Here is a 17,650-nt window from a genome sequence, read left to right as displayed (position 1 = left end):
ATCACATAAATTATACATTCATTAACATAATTACCATACATCACTATATTCATTTATAAGCATCATTTAAAGAGGTCAAAAATCTCAAAACATGACATTCTATTGGAATATTTTTTATTCGGATCCAACTGGCACACTCTCTACATTAGAGTTGAAAAATTTGGTCTATTGAGATTTTATTTTTCATTTAAGTCCAACTGAGCAATCTATTAAGTTTAAAAACATTACAAGAAATAAAGGTCGTTTGGGATCGTCAGAATCGTGTGATCCTATCGATCCTGAACGATCGCAAAGATCCTTGAAAGATCCGAATCGTTTTAAGCAGGTGAGATCGTAAAATCGTAGGATCGTAGGATCCAGATCGGAATTTTGACAACCATGATTGTGGGTATTTTGAGTGGATTGATCCACTTGCTTGTGGGCTTGGGAGTGAATTACTGCGAAGCTCATGCAATAGTCAACAAGCTTGAAAATAAGCTAGTACTTGCTATGAGAGTGAAAAAGTAGCTTGTGAAATTGAGGGAAAAGTAAGGTAGTACTTGCTACGAAGTGAAAAGGTAGCTTGTGAAATTGAGGGAAAAGTTCGCGAAGGAGATGTAGGCTTGCATTAGTTGTATCGTGGGTGTTACTTGTTGGTTTCTTTTTGTTTTCTTTTAGTGTGTGTTTTTCCTTTTTTTGTTTGAGATCCACGATGAGAACGTTGTGTCCATTGAGGGGGTGAGAGGTGGGTTACAATGCATTTTCTCCTACACGAGGATGTGTGTGCCTATAAGAGGGTGTATTGTAGTGACCCAAAAGGCCAAGAGGCACAAGTCGCGTGAATGGGTGTGAGCACAATAAGATGAGAGGCTTGCAATCCACAGAATCTCACATTGCTTAGATGTGGTAAAGGGGAAGCCCTTATATGTGGGTTGAATATCTAAATGTTAACAATATCTACGCTTCAATCTTTATGTCAACAATATTATCCGCTTTGAGATACATACCCCTTACAATTTTGTTTATGGATTCCATGGATTAAAAGCCCCCATCTCATCGTACTTAATGATGCCCTGAGTTCCTTGGTTGAAGATGAATTTTTGGTAATTTATGATGGAAGCTGAGTAATTGTTACTTAAATTTTGTAAGATGTTGTGATGAAGAACAATTTAAGGCAACAATATCATGATTCACAATAACATAACATGAACAAGTTTCTCATCCGTAAGACTCATTTTTTTTTTTTTTTTTTGGGTTAGAAATTATTTTTGGTAAATGACTAGACCTGTCGATAAGGGAGGAGGACGACAAATAATTTTGTCTATATACAAACAACTTGTCTGTTTCAAATTCATATATTTTGGTTCGCATTCATCACAATTATATATGCCTTCTTTGTGATGTCGTGATGCAAGGAAAGCTACATGGGCCAATTAGGAGATGAAAACGAGTACTGATTAAGGATATATAGCTGCACCTAAATTCATGCCTGCAATCAATTAATTCCTAGCAGAACACATGGATTTGCCCTTTGTTGCCTCATCATCTCAGCGAACAATCTGATGTTTAATTAGTATCAATGACGTGTCAATGTCTCTTTTTAGATAAGTTGGCTAGTGTCTTTCATATTTCATAAATTGATCAAGACTAAAGAGAGATTTGTGTGTAGATTTTTTTTTTGTCCATTGGATTTAGCTTTACATTTAACAATAACCCAAAACCTAGTTACACAAAATTTTCAAGATTGATGGTGATTTGCACGTAATAAAACTGACGTGAATGACGTGAAATTATATAAAATGACTTTAATCACAATTTATCATTTTAATAAGATTGTAGAAATATTTATGAGTAGTATACCCGTGCCAGTATTCTATACTAAAATTTTCACTCTTTTCTTATAAGTATTCATATTCAGATGAAAGATACCAACTCAGGTCGCCCCCTCTACCTATTTCTATTGCATAAAAAAAAAAAAAAAAAAAACTCACTTAGATCCCATTGCAATACAAAAGCAATAGGGGTTTGAAAAATTCCATTCCCCATATTTTTGGTACTAGCAATTTCCAAATTTTATATCAAACATTGCCATATATTTGATAGTTTTATGCCTTGAATGTGAGATCAACACACCCACAATCAATCTTTACACACGTTACACGTGATGAATCATGCATCAAGCTTGCGTGCATTAGGCAAATTCGTTGCACACAAGTAAGCCGGACTCATTCCATCAATTTTTGCCCATCTTGAAGAAAGCTCAATTGTTAAGTATCACAAAATCCAAACGTTTGATATTATTTTAAAGGGCCAAATTTGACCATAAACTTGGTTGTAGCTTAATTTTACAACTCTCACCTAAAAAAAATATTAACATGATTATGTATTTTGAAAATCTAATAATTGGATTATATTTTTTTAATGTTTTAATACACATATCAAATTCGTGCTAATCAGATTTATTAACTATTCAATCAATTTTTGCCCATCTTGAAGATAGTTCAACTGTTATGGCCTGTTTGGATGTTTAAAAAAGGAGGGGGAGTAGAGTAGAGGGAAGGGGAGTAATTCAATTACCTTGTTTGTGAGTTTTTTAAGGAAGGAGGGGGAGGGGTTTGGAGGGGTTTGAAGGGGTTTCAACTACCTCCAACCCTCTCATTTTTAATTCCCCCAAATTGGAGAGATTTGGAGGGAGAGTAGAGCACATAAAATTATTGATAAAGTAAATGACCTAATTTACCCTTATTATATTTATAAAATTACAATGTTAAAAACAAGGGGAATGGCTAATTACTCCCTTCCCCCTTACTAATTATAAAAACATCCACATAAGGTGGAGGGTAATCATTCTCCTCTACTCTCCTCCCCACTACTTCCCTCCTCTCTACTCCCCTCTACTCTCCTCCCTCTCTAAACTCCCAAACATGCCATTAAGTATCACAAATCCAACATTTGATATTATTTTAAAGGGCAAAATTTGACCAAAACTTGGTTGTAGCTTAATTTTATAACTCTCACCTAAAAAAAATTGACATGACTCTGTATTTTGAAAATCTAACCATTGCATTGCATTTTTTTTTAATGTTTTTAGTATATGTCAAATTTGTGCCAATCGGATATTATTAACCATTCAATCAATAAAATTATTTTTTATGCATAATTTCAAATTATAAAAAATTTAAATTTAAATATATGATTGATGATACAATTATCGATATTTGATTTTTTTTGAAAAGTTTGCAAGTATGGATTGTACAAGGCGAAAATGCAATTCAACAATAAATTTGTCAAAAAATTTACATTTAATAAAAAGATATTGGGTGGAGTTGAAGCCTTATGCTACAATCAATTTTTTTTTGTTTTTTGTTTTGTTTTGTTTTTTTCTTTCCTTCTTGAGAAACATGCTACAATCAAGTTTGTTGCCATGTTTTGTCATATTTCAAAATTGTCCATTTATTACATCAAATTTTACTATATATTATTTTCCTGCACGAATTTTTTTAACACAATATCAAAATGTAAATAACTAAAATAATATGAAACCTTTTAAACATTAGAGACCATTTCAAAACATGGGGCCAATGTTGGGACTAAAAATAGTAATTAAACATGTTTACCTTATCAAACTACCGATAGCTAGTATTCTTTTAAGAAAGAAAAGTGGTGTCCTAATTTTTGGTTAATCTATTTTAGTCTCTGCATATGAGACACATTGGGAACTCTATAGACCGATTATAGATGTAACTTGAGATCTCCAGATTTACGGTAAGTTCTTCAAAGTTCAAACCTGTTAAAGCCTACCACCCGGGTGTCCCTGAAATCACACTAGTAGATAGTACCCTAGCAGTCTAGCATTGATGCTTAGTCACATAAACTCTTGGGCCAGTGGCTGCCACAGCCCAAGAGAAATGAATGTATAGTTCCACCATGTGTATCCCAAGTTCCCAACCAACCCACCAAAGTCCCAACTCCCAAAAGCCCATCAAACAAATATAGAGCATATAGGATATCAGGTACACAATTACATTTGATCTTTGGAAGCGGCGGGGTTTGGGTTTTTGGGCCCCCAAATCCAACCGAGTCCTCAACCCTTCTCTCTCTATCTCTCTCTCTCTCTCTCTCATTTCCGTAGCCGAAACCAGGAGCTACCTTCACTCTCTGATTCTGTCGTACATGCTCCTGCATTGAGTACCCCATCAGGTCTCACCGTCTCAACCCACTGCTATGCATTCACTCTGATATGTATCGCAGTCTTGGCGCACACCGCCTCATATACCGAGCTCGAATCTCACGCCTAGTCAGAACTGGTCTCATCGACCAAGCAGTCCAAGTGTTCGACGAAATGACTCAATCAAATTGCCGCATTTTCAGCATCGACTACAATCGCTTCCTCGGCGTACTGGTCCGTGAATCTCGTTTCGACTTAGCTGAGCACTACTACTACAAAATGACCCACCAGGGTTTTTCTCTAATCCCATTTACATACTCAAGGTTCATTTCTGGTTTGTGTAAAGTCAAGAACTTTAGCCTCATTGATAAGCTCCTAGAAGACATGGATAGGCTTGGTTGTATTCCTGATATATGGGCTTTTAATATATATTTGAACCTTTTGTGCCATGAGAATAGATTAGAATTGGCTTTGCAATTGTTTTATAGAATGGTTGAGAAAGGTAGAGAACCTGATGTTGTAACATACACTATACTAATTGATGGGTTGTGTAAAGCTAGGCGGTTTGATGCCGCGGTTGATATATGGCGTGAAATGATTGATAAAGGGCTTAGTCCCGATAATAAGGCGTGTACAGCGCTTGTTATAGGGTTGTGTGATGGTGGGAAGGTTGATTTGGCTTATGAGCTTACAATGGGTGTGATGAAGGGTAGAGTTGAATTTAATATTTTTATGTTCAATGCATTGATTAGTGGGTTTTGTAGAGCAGGTAGGATTGATAAGGCGCAGACAATTAGGTCATTTATGAGGAGGAATGGGTGTGAGCCGGATTTGATTACGTACAATGTGTTATTGAATTATTGTTGTGATGGACTTATGTTGGAGGAGGCCGAGAAATTGATGAAGAAGATGGAGAGGAGTGGGATGGAACCGGATGTTTATAGTTATAACCAACTTTTAAAAGGGCTTTGTAAAGCAAAACTGCCGGATAAGGCTTATTTGTTGATGGTGAATAAGATGGAGGCACTGGGGTTGTGTGATGCTGTATCGTATAATACAATTATAAGAGCCTTCTGCAAGGCATCCCGTACTAGAAGGGCTTACAAGCTCTTTGGGGAAATGCAGCAGAAGGGGATTGCACCAGATTTGGTGACGTTTACAATTCTTATAGAAGCCTTTCTTAGAGAAGGTGATTCTGTTGTAGCAAAGAAACTTCTTGATCAGATGGCTGGCATGGGTTTGTTACCTGATCGTATATTTTATACTACGATTGTTGATCATCTATGTAAGACTGGGAAAATTGTGATGGCTCATAGTGTATTTTGTGACATGGTGGAGAAGGGAATTGCACCTGATGTGGTTTCTTACAATGCCCTCATAAATGGGCTTTGCAAGGCATATAGAGTGAGTGAAGCCATGCTTCTTTTTGAGGAAATGCAGACAAGTGGGTCCTATCCTGATGAAGTAACTTTCAAGTTGATCATTGGAGGGCTTATACGAGAAAAGAAGCTTTCGTTGGCTTGTAGGGTATGGGATCAGATGATGGAGAAGGGCTTTACTCTTGACAGTGCTGTTTGTGAAACTCTAATAAATGCCATCCATTCAAGAGATGCCGCATGAATGTAAAAAATGGTTTGTATCATATACTCACACCTTTCACTTTATCTATGTTGTATCTGTTAATGATTCAAGTTTCTATGATATCTTAGAAAGGTTACTTATAAACAATTAGCAAGGTCTTGCTTTGTTGACAATATCTCAAAATAATTATTTGTCAATTTCTACATGCTGTAAACATATTAAATACCATGAACGTACTTGGTATGTTTTCTTTTTAATATATATTTTTCGTTAATTATAAAATAAATAAATAAATGCCTTGGAATCGTTAAGCATCCATTGCCATTTTATATACATGCGCACACAAGTTTGTCTTGTTTGCATTAAGTTTTTGCAATCTGGTTACAGTACAATCTATGTAGTGCTAATATGCAACAGATATGAGTTTATAGGCTAAAGATAATGCCAACAGCAATTTTTAATGCTTGTTTTTGTTATGTTATGTTATGTTATGTATAGTGTGTTTGATTTAGTTTGTTGATGGTGTGATCATTGTGTGCTTTGTGCATAGTGCTAATTGTTGGTTTGAAAATTGGCCCACCAAGTAGTTAGACCAGTCATTTGGTTTATCATCTTAGATTTCATCTTGTATTTGGAGTGATTAACCTGTTTTGATTAAAAAAACCTAAATGCTTTTGTATTCTATTATCTTTTAGCAAAAGTGAACTTCAAAACTATTTATTAAGATAACACCAATGTAGAAATTTTAACGCTAATGTACTCTTCTGTTCTCATATTAATAGTTAAGCAACCCATGTGCACAGGATATCCTAAGTTCTTTTGCATCTGATTAAACCTTCTGTATTTTCAGGTTGAATTTTATGGTAATGATGCCGTTTTGGTCTTTATAGCCTGTGGCAGAACACATTTGCCAGTATTAATTGGTTTGACATTCAGCTCATCAGGCCTATCCTGTTCTGCCCTGTTGCCCTTCTTGGAAGTTTCCCAAAAATGGTACTCAGGTATGAGCTGCTCCTCCTCCTTGAGTTTTATGATAGATAAATATTTTACCATCAGTGCAAGATTTTTACTTGTTACATGAGTCATGAAAAAGGCGTCGCTGACAGGGGCATGTTGTGGAGTATTACTGACAAAAATGCTTCTGTTTATGTTTACTGGGCAGGACATACTCTTTCTTAAACCAATTGTCTCCTAGAAAATTAGGCTTCATCACATGTAATTTATCTCTCTGAATTTAATAATTCTCTCTCCTTTCAAATACTTTCATAATGTATTACCCTACTCTCAATATATTTTCAAATTATTTTCAAGTTATCCAGTAAATGTTGGTCAACATAGCTTCAAATTATGCTTATGTTATTTCTTTGGGCTAATTATAGATTAGATTACCCACTTGTGGTTAGACTTGATTTCATGTTGCTTTTCAATGGTTTGAAAAATGTCACTTTACCCACCTGAGGATGGCTTTGTTATATAACTGTTACCCACCTCACCACTTTCACTGTTAAAAACATTAACGCTCCGTTTGTTTCAATGAAAAACCTTGTGTAAAGATAATTTTCCTTATTTTCCAGTGTTTGGTAGCATAAAAAAAGATGAGTCAAAGGAAAACTATCTTTAGTCAACATAAAAAGTATGGCTTATTTTTGGAGATTGTTTTCCATTAAATTTTTTTGGAAAACAACTCTATCTCACAGCAAGCTAAATAAGGGAAGTTATGAGGTTGTTTTTCAACTCATTTAAAGTTGCTACCAAACATTAGAAAATGAGATAGTTTTTATAGAAAATGTTTTTTAGAAAATAACTCATTTTCTAGAAAACATCATTGCTGAAACAAACAAAGCGTAAAAAAAATCAGAGAAAACAAGATCTAAAAGGGGTATTTGAAAAAAATTATAGAAGTGGCCTATGTTTTGGGTTAAGAAACACAAAAGGAAAACCATAAAAATGTATTTGGGTTTTTAATATATACTTACAAAAAATTACTCTAATTTTGACATCCCCAGATGGGGGACATTTTGGCACTTGTAAGAGAAATCTCTTCCTCTGCCGAGTTCAGGTTGTCCAGCCTGAACCAAAAGATGCTTTTATGAAAGGCTCACATTTGGAGGCATCAAAAGCTTTAGAGCAACTGGAAGGGAAAGTATAGCCTGGATGTCTTCATGGCAGAAGGTATAGTGCCAGCTGTTATTTCAAAGCTCCTTTTCTTATGCAGAAGCAATTGGATTCTTTACTTGCAAGCTTTGGGCATTTAAAGGATAATTATTTATATTTCCTTTTCCTAGGTGGATTTTATCTGTTACTTTCAAGATTTTATAGTGAAAAGCCTTGAAGGGTTCTTTCAAGATTTTATACTGAAAAGCCAAAGATTTTATAGAGAAAATACCAATGATTGAAGGTTGGGCACCTCCAGAAGTGGCGGCTATTATAGAGAAAATACCAATGATTGTAGGTTGGGGCACCTCCTGAAGTGGTGGCTATTATAGAGAAAATACCAATGGTTATAGGTTGGGGCACCTCCTGAAGTGGTGGCTAGGTTAGAGGAGGCCTATGAAAATCCATATCCATTCCTAGGGTTTTCCTTTACTGTTCTTAAGCCAAAGCATAAGAAACTTCTTCAATATTTATAAATATCCCTTTTTGATCTTGATTTCTCTGTTTAAAAAAAAAGAAAGAAGTTTTTTATGTTTTGAACGGTGAAAGTGATGAGGTGGGTAATGGATGCATAATGGGGCTAACCTTGGATGGGTAAAGGGACACTTTTCAAACTTCAGGTAGGCGACATGAAATTTGGCCTAATCACAGGTAAGTGATCTATAATTAGCCCTATTTCTTTCTTCCTTTTTGTAGTTTTTTGATGTGACATGTTTCATTTTTGTAATATGTTCTCTTGCTTGCTTACTGTCACTGCTAGTTACATTAATAAAACCATTTCTATTGTTCATGCTCAGGGGCCTTCCATTTATGATGATTTTGTACTTGTGATCTTGCAACTCTCTCACTCTCTATGGAACCAACCTAACTCTTACAGATTTTCACTATTGATTCTCTTAGGTATACACTAAGGCCTCTACAGCATGAAAAAAGGGAAGAGAGATAACGATTTAATTTGAATTTGAAATTTAGATGCAGAGGTATGGATTTCTCATCCACATGCATTAAATTCAACACCTGGTCCTTTTATTTATTTACTTTTATTTTGTTTTTAATTTAACATAGGGACTGATATACAACTTTTGCCAAACTTTTAACCAGATTTTTTGCAGCAGAAGAGAAATTTAAAGGGGATGGAGCAGAAGTTTTGGTCTGAGGACTTGAAACCACTTCGCTGCCCAGTTTTGTGATTGAATAGTTGAAATTGATTACAAGCCCAGGAAAAGAGTTTGAAATTTTATCTAGAACAATAAGGGCAGTGTCTGAAGGACATGCAGAGTATAATAATCCCCCACTATGATGGGAGGACACACTGATAATTCATATTCGATACATGAGAACTAACCAAATTCCTGTTGAAGCTACGTTTCACTTGCAACCTTTATCCTCGTCACTTTTAACCAGTGAATGAGAGACCTCAAAGTTTTAGGATTGCCTGTAGCTCTTGACCCTGAGTCACAAGCCAGAGCATGGGTCGCATTGGGTCTAACCATGTAGAGCTGCCTTTAATTAGATAAGGTGGTTTGGTTTCATAGGCATCATCTGTGATAATTAAGAATCTATATACTCACAGAAGACATGAATTTGGACGGATACCTATTGATGGTGTAAAAAAATTTCATAACAAGCTTCAAACTTTCTAAGAACTTGTCAAACAGAGATAGGAATTCAGTCTGTATGGATGAGCTGATTTTGTTTCATGCTTCCCTCCATTTAAATTCACCATTTTTTTTAATATAAGAAGGTAAACCCTTCAACATTTGCAACTTTTTTAGAGCCATACATAGAGGATAGTGAGGATGAGCAAAGTTGAAGCCAATGAGCGGAAGGAAGATTGCAGACAGCAGCGAACAGTTAGTGGCGGTTGGCACAAGGTGATGATAAGGTTTTACTGAAGTCAGTAAGTCACTACTCACTATGAGTCCGTTTGGATAGAACTTATTGCTGAAAACTAAAAACTAAAAACTGAAAACATTGTAGCAAAATAATTTTTTAACGTGTAAAAAAATACTGTTCACTCTTTTTTTACTGTTTATATGCCTTGGTGCACTGTTCATGTCCTATAAACAGTGCACCAAGCGCTGGTCTTTAAAAAAAAAAAAAAAAAAAACGCAAACGCAACAGGTAAACGGGGATCCAAACGGGCAATATATATCTCATCAACTAATTTATGAAATTGTCCGCAAAACATTAGGCAAATGAGAGAGGGTGGTAATGGTGTAAAGAAGGTTTTAAAAAAAGTGCCTTGTCGGATAATGTATGTACTTTAACCTGGATGTTTGGTGTTCTGTAACAGAACTTGTTTCTTTGCTTTGTGTGGAAGTGGAACAAAAGAGAAAATGTCATGCTTGCCATCAGTAAAGGTCTGAAAATCAGAGGATTTGCTTGGCATAATAGTCTTACCATACCACAAAATGTTAATTTAAGTACTAGAAGTGGCCCCAAGCCCTGTATGAGTTGCCAGCATCTGATACGGTATCCTGCAATATATGGGTTCATAAACAACTAAGTGTAACTAACTCACCTTAGTAGAGAATTAAAAGTAAAAGGTGTCGCCAAGATTACTTGCCTCCGATACTTAGCTTGTGTTCGATTCTTTGCCCTTTACATGAATCATTCTTGAAGTTCTCATGAAGTCATCCTCTTTCCCATTAGCAATAACAACTCCTCTACATATTTCCCCTCCTAATCTTCGTCATTGCCCAGGCACGAATATCCATAATAGCCATGCATCAGGAACGTGATACCGACCCTAATCAGCAACCTGAAACCAACCCTTATTTTCGCCCACCGTCACAAGACCAACGTTCCCAGCCACCCTTTTCACAGGGACAGCCACCCAATCAATTGCCCCAACAACCACCTCCCAAAAGGGGAAAAAAATCCAAGCAGGGTGGTCAACAGCTGCCATCGCGTCCACGGAAACAAGACCAACAGTCCCCAGGGTCTGCAGACCATTTTCCCCTGAATCCGCTATCTAGCCAATCGAAGCAAAATCAGCAACATCTCAACTCACATGACCCCTCTTCACCGCCACTTGTCCCATCTCCACTGCCACTGGTCCCATCTCCACTGCCTTCTAGCCAAAGGACGCAAAATCAGCAGCCCCAGCAACCAGCTGGGTCTTCACCGCCATGGAGACCAAATCTGCAGAACCAGGATCAATTCCAACGGCCACAAGGCCTGCCAATGTTTCCACGACAGCATCATCATCCAAACAAACCTTTAACGTGGTTTGTTGCAGTGTTCTGTGCAATTCTTTGGGTTGTCATAATCGTAGGAGGCCTAATTGTCCTCATAGTCTATCTTGTTTATCGGCCACGGCTCCCCCGGTTTGATATATCTGCTGCCACCTTGAATGCAGCCTATCTTGACATGGGCTATCTGCTCAATGCTGATGTTACTATGCTCGCAAACTTCTCAAATCCAAACAGGAAAGTGAACGTTGATTTCAGTTACATGTACATTGATCTATACTATGGAAGTACCCTTATTGCTACTCAATATGTTCAACCATTCTATGCCACACGGGCCCAATCCAAGTTTGCTTATATTCATATGGTGACTAGTCAGGTTGGGATTCCACTGATTGCAGCCCGAAGGCTTAAGAAGCAGATAGAAGCCGATGCGGTCCAGTTTCAAGTGAAAGGTTATTTCAGGGCACGATCTACTTTGGGAAGGCTCCTAAAGTACTCGTATTTGTTGCATACTCATTGCAATATTCTCATGACTGGACCTCCTACGGGGGCTTTGATAAGGAGCGAGTGCAAAACGAAACACTGAAGAAGCATATTGGATTATTATAACACCATCCAAACTTATGACGTTTGGGCACTCATGTAGTCGTAGACCGTGAGTGTGACTTGCCTTTCTCGGACTATAGAGTATAATTTCGCCATATGCTACAACATCGAGTAATTTTTTCATCACATTACCAAAACCCTGTCATTTTGTTAAAATCATTTTTCTCTTTTTTTTTTTTCTTTATAAATATCGATACGAAAATACTATTGATGCAAAATATTACTTCTTTTGTATTGTAAACAATCTTGAAGTATTTTGTGTATTCTTACAGTTGACTTGGTAAACTATCATGGATACAATATTTTCTTGAGAAAATTTAGGGACAATTTCACAGCATTTTTACAGTACCCTTATTTTAAGGTGGGTTGACATCTTAGTTGTGAAAATGTTGTGATATTTTTTCAATTATAATATAAAATAATTATATCAACAATTTCCTTTTTAGAGGGGTCTCCACCTTCGGGCTCAACATGTCACTATATTTTCTTAGTTTCAATGCATGTGTAATCCCAATAAACAGAGGACACACAAATTAAAATAACATGCAAACATATCGTGAATTATGACATGATACAATACAAGTAAAATTCAAGGCAAAGTATCATTTCATCATACATAGCAAAAGGCACAAAGAATTCCTAGTGATTCATGAATGTAGTATTGCAGAATTACATGACAACACAGTAAAGGTCTTCCTCATCATTCCAACAGCATAACCAACACTGGGCAAACTTGTCCATAGTAATCAACTCGTATACAAAAAGGGAAAACAGATGGAATGCATTTCTTGGTACAAAATTGGACAAAGGAGAATGCTTCTCCTGAGAATGGGTTTATCTACACAAGCTCAATAAAACAAGAATCAAAGAAGTCACGAAATCATGACCTGGCCTCATATGCTGCAACTTTAGACAATAAATAAAAGTAATGCAGCAAGAAATGCCAGCCCTTTGACTCTTACAAAAACCACTTCAAGCAACTAACATACCACCACCAGAATGAAAAACCAAACCTCTCACAGAAATCTCCTGTATTGATCCCTGGTAAAGAATGGGTGCTTGAGGGCTTCACGAGCTGTTAGTCTCTTGGAGGGATCATATCTAAGTAGACCTTGCAATAGGTCAATAAGATCCCCTGCTGAGTGATCTACATGCTGCATTACTAGATTCTGCCAAAGCACAACAGAACACAGAGCAAAATCATATGCATGGGTTTATCCAGACATTTTGTCCCAAAAGTTAAGCTAGGAAAAGGCAGCATCATACACACCTGAAGACGGGGTAGCTTGATAACAGCTTTAATACTTTCCCGAGAGGCTGCACCTTCTGGCCAGTCCAACCTACCCCTTCTGACATACTTCTCTGCATGGCGGCTGAAACAGAAACAATTGTAGACATAGATGAACTAATGTTTTCTATAAACATAAAAATGCTGATATAATCAATGGAAGTCCTTGAATGGGAACGCACTCAGCTCTTTTCAACATGTGCTGAGGTAATGGACCTAGAACCCTTTCCATCATGGCTAGGTGCTCTAAGTTCTCATGTGTCTGAAATAAAGCTTCTCCCTGCAATCAATTGCATTTCTTTATCAGCATTTGTAACACTTGCACAGTACAGCCATCTGGCTTACAATTCAATATAGATCTGAGATGTTAGACATACAGAGCACAGTTCTACCAAGATACAACCAATACTCCATATGTCACATGGATAACTCCATCCAAGTCCTGGAAAGACATATAAAGCTTATACCCATAAATTTCAACAAGATATAGAACAGGAAGAACTGGCAAAAGAGCAGTCAAAACATTAGTATACCAAGAATAACCTCAGGGGCACGGTAGTGTCTAGTAGAGACAATATAGTTGTGGTCTTGATGCTCATAAGCTGTGCTGCCAAAATCAATAACCTTAATTGCGCTAGACTTTGGCAACCGCTTATAATATGTTCCCTCTTTTGGTGACCGGGATGTAACCTGTAGTGGATTGAAAAGTTATTGCATGAAATCCTCCTTCAAGGAACTACAAAAGCCAAAATTGAGAATGTGCATAGTAGAAGGTGTACCTTGTAGTCAGGTACTTTTACATACTCTGGAGAAACAAAAAGTATGTTCTCAGGCTTCAAGTCGGTGTGGATAAGGCGCATATCATGCATGACTGCCAAATTCATAGACCACAACCAACATAAGAACACATACCATCAGATTATTTTTATTAAAAAAAACTTTTACGTCTCAAACTCAATAGACTTTTCATGTATAATGCCAAAATGAAAAAATTATGTAAACAATGTTACAAAATTCCCTGAGCAGTACAAGAAGGTTTTTAAGCAATTCCCAGTAGAGCAGTTTCCATCAACATTGACAAGGATAAAAAAGAAATAGCAGAAGTAACAACTACACACATGCCACACATTCCAACAGTTGCCTGCCAAGCTCGCGGACAAGATCAACAGGAAATGGGCGATAATTATTTTTCCGGAGAAAATCGTATAAGCTTGGTCCAAGCATCTCAAAGACCTGTTAAGACCATTTAAATCACAGCAGCAAGTCTTAAGGCACAAATATTTATGAAGCTGGGAAAATCATTTTATCATAAATCAACTCATACTTACAATACATATATGGTTACGATAGTCAAACCAATTCCGTATTTGTACACAACTGCAAAGAATAAAACCACTCCACTAATATAAAATTCATCTCAAGACTGATGAAGCAGAAGGAGAGATAATATTATAAGCAAAACTACACTCACCGACTTCCAGTTCTGTCATACTTCCCAAGCAACTGGAGCACATCAATTTCTATCATTGCTGCTTCACGGTACTTCTTAATACTTCTCACAACTTTTATGGCAACCATCTCCCTTGTTTCCCTATCCCAGCATTCAAGAACCTGACCAAAGGTGCCTGCAGAATGAAAGGGATACTGGATGAGGAATGCATGGTACAAAGAAACTCAACTTAAAAAAAAGAAAGAATACAAACAGAGAGTAAAAAATACTAACCTTCACCAATCTTTCTGTGGATCTTATCTGCAATAAGGAAAGTACACACAGGAACGACTTAATCAGAGCAAGAACTACTAAACAAAACTGGTAAGTATTGTGTAATGGGCACAGGAAGAAAACATTAAATAAATATAAAGGAAATCCATTGGGTGAAATTAATCCCAAAGGCATAATGACTTTGGGGTGGATGAATTTCCTTTTTTTTTTTTTTTTTTTTTTGAGGTTGGGGGTGGGGGGGGGGGTGGGGTGGGGAGGATGATTGAATATGAAGATTGTTTTAGACTCCTGTTGCACAAGACAGAAAACTGACGACACTAAGAAACTATTAAAACCTATACAAAATGCCTGAAAATAAACCATCTATTATCCAATTCCATATCATCTCCACTACCCTAGATACTATCCTCCTTTTCGTATATCAGTAATTTTCTACTCATAAATCACATTCATAACTAACAATTAAAAGTGAGGGTAAATTTAGTCTTAGAAAGCTATGTAAAGAAAATAACAAAAGACTATGAACTTGTGATCAATAGTTTGGTGGAAAATTTTATCATGCTTTTGGGCAGATAATAGAATGAAACAAAAGCTTTTCAATGGTGATTGTGCGTAATTACAGCGTGATGTCAAATTATCTCCAAGCGCAAACATGTAATGTCCATCTTTGTCATCGTCACGCCATGGGGGAGAGCCTTTTTGAGCCAATCCCTTTACAAATAGACTAGCATGGTCTGGTAGTATCCTTGAAGGTCCAAAGCTTGTCCCACTCTCAAAATCTTGCCCACAATATATTCCTGACTCAGCCTACACACAGCCATACATTCATACTCCGCCAAACAAAAAAATAATTAATAAAACATACCCCCCACCTTAAACCACTATTCTTTTTAAGTTATTCACCTCTCTATTTCTCATCAACCAAACAGAAAATCAATCTTTGCAAAATTATAAATAAATTAAAAAAAAGAAGAAGCACACATTACACCATAAACCAATACAGAAAACATGACATATTTAACAGAAATAATGCAAATTCCTATCTGCTCAATTAGGTATCCAAAAAAAAAAAAACCCATTAGGCTGGAAAATTTTCCATGAAATACTTTGCAAGAAAACTTAAAGATCAGCAAATTCATATATTTTGTTCTTCATTGAATATTTCCTTGAAAATAATAAAAATTGAACAAAAATTTATAGGCCTAAAATTTTCAAATTTTTTTGGTTCTTGAAATATTCCCAAACCAAAAAATTTCCAGCAACCAAAAAAAAAAAAAAAAAAAAAAAAAAAGTCGACTTTTTTAACTGTAAATAACTATCACCAAGAAAATTAACCTCCCTAAAAAAATTCCCATTCATCCATATATTTCAAGAACCAAAAAAAAAAAAACCTAGAAATGACTAGATTGAAAAGATTAAAAAAATAAAAAATCTGAGAAAATGAGAGAAAGCAAAAAATGAAGAAGAAACTGTACCTTGTTGGTTTGGGGTTGAGCGAGGTCCCAGGCTAACCTGGGTCTCTTTCTGGGTCGCCGATCCATGTGAGAATGAGGGAACTCACTCACATAGTCCATCTCCATTTCATCGATCTCTCTCTCACTCCAAGAAATCCAAACCCTAACCCTAACCCTAACCCTAATTCTAACCCTAATTTTTTATTTTGATAGATTGATTGATTTTTTTTTTTTTAATTTTTTAATTTTTTTTGTTGCTACGATGCGAAAATCGCAACGGTTCTGGTTCAAAGGAGAAAGAGAAAGTGAAATAGCCTTTAACGAATTAGACAGTGTTCTTTGTCAGCTGTTCCCAGTCGTTGGATTAATTTCTGATCGTTAATCTGAACCGTCCGTTGTGGCTATACCATCCTTACTAATGGATAGCTGGATTTTTAAGCTCTGACCCATGGTTGAGTTACCTTTTCGCCCCCTCTTAGAATATACTGTTTCTGGAACCTTTGATTCTATTTTCCCTTTTTTTAATTAGTTTTTTTATCTGTAATTTTTTTTAAAAAATTGTGAATTACATAGGTTTTTGATTTTAATAAATTCTTATTATTATTATAATTATTTTTTTCATTTGATTCTATTTCCCCTTTTTAAATTTTTTTTTAATCTATAGTTTTAGTTTTAATATCATTATTATTTTTCATTTGATTGCATGAAAAGAGAAAAGAGAAAAGAGTAGGGAGGTGAAGGGAAAAAACAAAAGGGAAAGAAATTACTTCATAGAGAATTAAAAAAAAAAAAACTAATTTTAAAATTTCAAAAAATGTTATATGCAAAATATTTTATAACACTTTCACAATAAATTCTATTTACTAAGTTGATATTGATTATTATTAGGTAAAAAAGTCATTTCAGTGGTGGATTTAAATTAAAACCTAATCACCTAAGATTTGTAGTTAAGTGTAGTAAATGTAACACTTCTTTAAAAATTTATTTTATAATTTTATTTTTGTAAATTATAAATTTATAATTAATTACAAGGATATAAAAGTAAATTAAAAAAAGTCAAACTCTCCACAATTCTTTTATCTCCTTTTATTTTTTAAACCAAACAAAGGAAAATGGAACATGTCTTCCATTCTCTCTCCTCCCATCCAACAAAACAAATAAGTGTGATATATTGTAGACATATTAAAATTAAGGGTAAAATAGTCTTGTTCTAGAGTTCAAGTCATAATAATACAAAATGACACTCTTCTTAAAAAAAAGCATTTTTATTGCTCAAAAGCATAGTTAGTAAAAATATGGTATGCTTTTGATATCTAATGGAATGGAGCTGATTGTATATCTAACGGAATTGCAATATAATGAGTTTTATAAGTGGGTTGTGGGTTTTTTTAGCATAAATAATAAACATTTGACTATTTGGGGGAAAAAACAGTTTATATATGACGAACAACTATTAGTTGTTGGGACTATAAGTAATATATATTGGTATTAATGATGTTT

At 35.7% G+C, this 17,650-nt stretch overlaps 3 protein-coding genes across 8 annotated transcripts; 2 read left to right on the top strand and 1 right to left on the bottom strand.

Annotated features, from left to right (window-relative positions):
• The first annotated feature begins 3,755 nt into the window (after positions 1-3,755).
• On the top strand, positions 3,756-9,242 carry LOC142626939 (uncharacterized). 5 transcript variants are annotated; one of them, XM_075800682.1, is made up of 6 exons: positions 3,756-5,779; positions 6,579-6,729; positions 7,788-7,900; positions 8,014-8,533; positions 8,783-8,862; positions 8,984-9,242. In XM_075800682.1, exon 1 carries the CDS (start codon positions 4,220-4,222, stop codon positions 5,765-5,767), a length of 1,548 nt encoding a protein of 515 aa, XP_075656797.1. In that variant the 5' UTR covers positions 3,756-4,219; the 3' UTR covers positions 5,768-5,779; positions 6,579-6,729; positions 7,788-7,900; positions 8,014-8,533; positions 8,783-8,862; positions 8,984-9,242. The 5 variants fall into 5 exon arrangements, with proteins under 5 accessions (XP_075656797.1, XP_075656798.1, XP_075656795.1 ...); XM_075800683.1 differs by having other exon boundaries at positions 7,735-7,900; positions 8,998-9,242; XM_075800680.1 differs by having other exon boundaries at positions 7,735-7,900.
• Positions 9,243-10,515: 1,273 nt separating this feature from the next.
• Positions 10,516-11,970, top strand: LOC142628247 (uncharacterized). Its single transcript, XM_075802313.1, has one exon. It carries the CDS (start codon positions 10,610-10,612, stop codon positions 11,663-11,665), a length of 1,056 nt encoding a protein of 351 aa, XP_075658428.1. The 5' UTR covers positions 10,516-10,609; the 3' UTR covers positions 11,666-11,970.
• A 340-nt stretch (positions 11,971-12,310) lies between these two features.
• On the bottom strand, positions 12,311-16,535 carry LOC142628246 (serine/threonine-protein kinase AFC1-like). Of its 2 annotated transcripts, XM_075802311.1 has the most exons (12): positions 16,172-16,535; positions 15,317-15,503; positions 14,697-14,723; positions 14,445-14,598; positions 14,302-14,350; positions 14,092-14,206; positions 13,753-13,844; positions 13,507-13,663; positions 13,351-13,415; positions 13,156-13,253; positions 12,956-13,058; positions 12,311-12,854 (listed from the first exon to the last, which is right to left on the bottom strand). In XM_075802311.1, the coding sequence occupies exons 1-12, from the start codon at positions 16,274-16,276 to the stop codon at positions 12,702-12,704; spliced, it is 1,305 nt and encodes a 434-aa protein (XP_075658426.1). In that variant the 5' UTR covers positions 16,277-16,535; the 3' UTR covers positions 12,311-12,701. The 2 variants fall into 2 exon arrangements, with proteins under 2 accessions (XP_075658426.1, XP_075658427.1); XM_075802312.1 differs by lacking the exon at positions 15,317-15,503 and having other exon boundaries at positions 16,172-16,433.
• Positions 16,536-17,650: the final 1,115 nt, after the last annotated feature.

The sequence above is a fragment of the Castanea sativa genome, chromosome 3 (genome assembly GCF_040712315.1).
Source record: "Castanea sativa cultivar Marrone di Chiusa Pesio chromosome 3, ASM4071231v1".
Classification (NCBI taxonomy): domain Eukaryota; kingdom Viridiplantae; phylum Streptophyta; class Magnoliopsida; order Fagales; family Fagaceae; genus Castanea; species Castanea sativa.
This window is presented reverse-complemented; position numbering and strand designations above follow the sequence as displayed.

What these genes read in the sequence shown, in the direction of transcription:
- LOC142628246 (XM_075802311.1), bottom strand. Translation starts at nt 16,276, where the DNA reads ATGGAGATGGACTATGTGAGTGAGTTCCCTCATTCTCACATGGATCGG. An exon ending in ATCGTAACCATATATGTATT is followed by an intron (nt 14,207 to 14,301) that starts GTAAGTATGAGT and finishes TGGTCTTAACAG; the next exon opens with GTCTTTGAGATGCTTGGACC. An exon ending in ACTGTTGGAATGTGTGGCAT is followed by an intron (nt 13,845 to 14,091) that starts GTGTGTAGTTGT and finishes TGAATTTGGCAG; the next exon opens with TCATGCATGATATGCGCCTT.
- LOC142628247 (XM_075802313.1), top strand. Translation starts at nt 10,610, where the DNA reads ATGCATCAGGAACGTGATACCGACCCTAATCAGCAACCTGAAACCAAC.
- LOC142626939 (XM_075800685.1), top strand. Translation starts at nt 4,220, where the DNA reads ATGTATCGCAGTCTTGGCGCACACCGCCTCATATACCGAGCTCGAATC.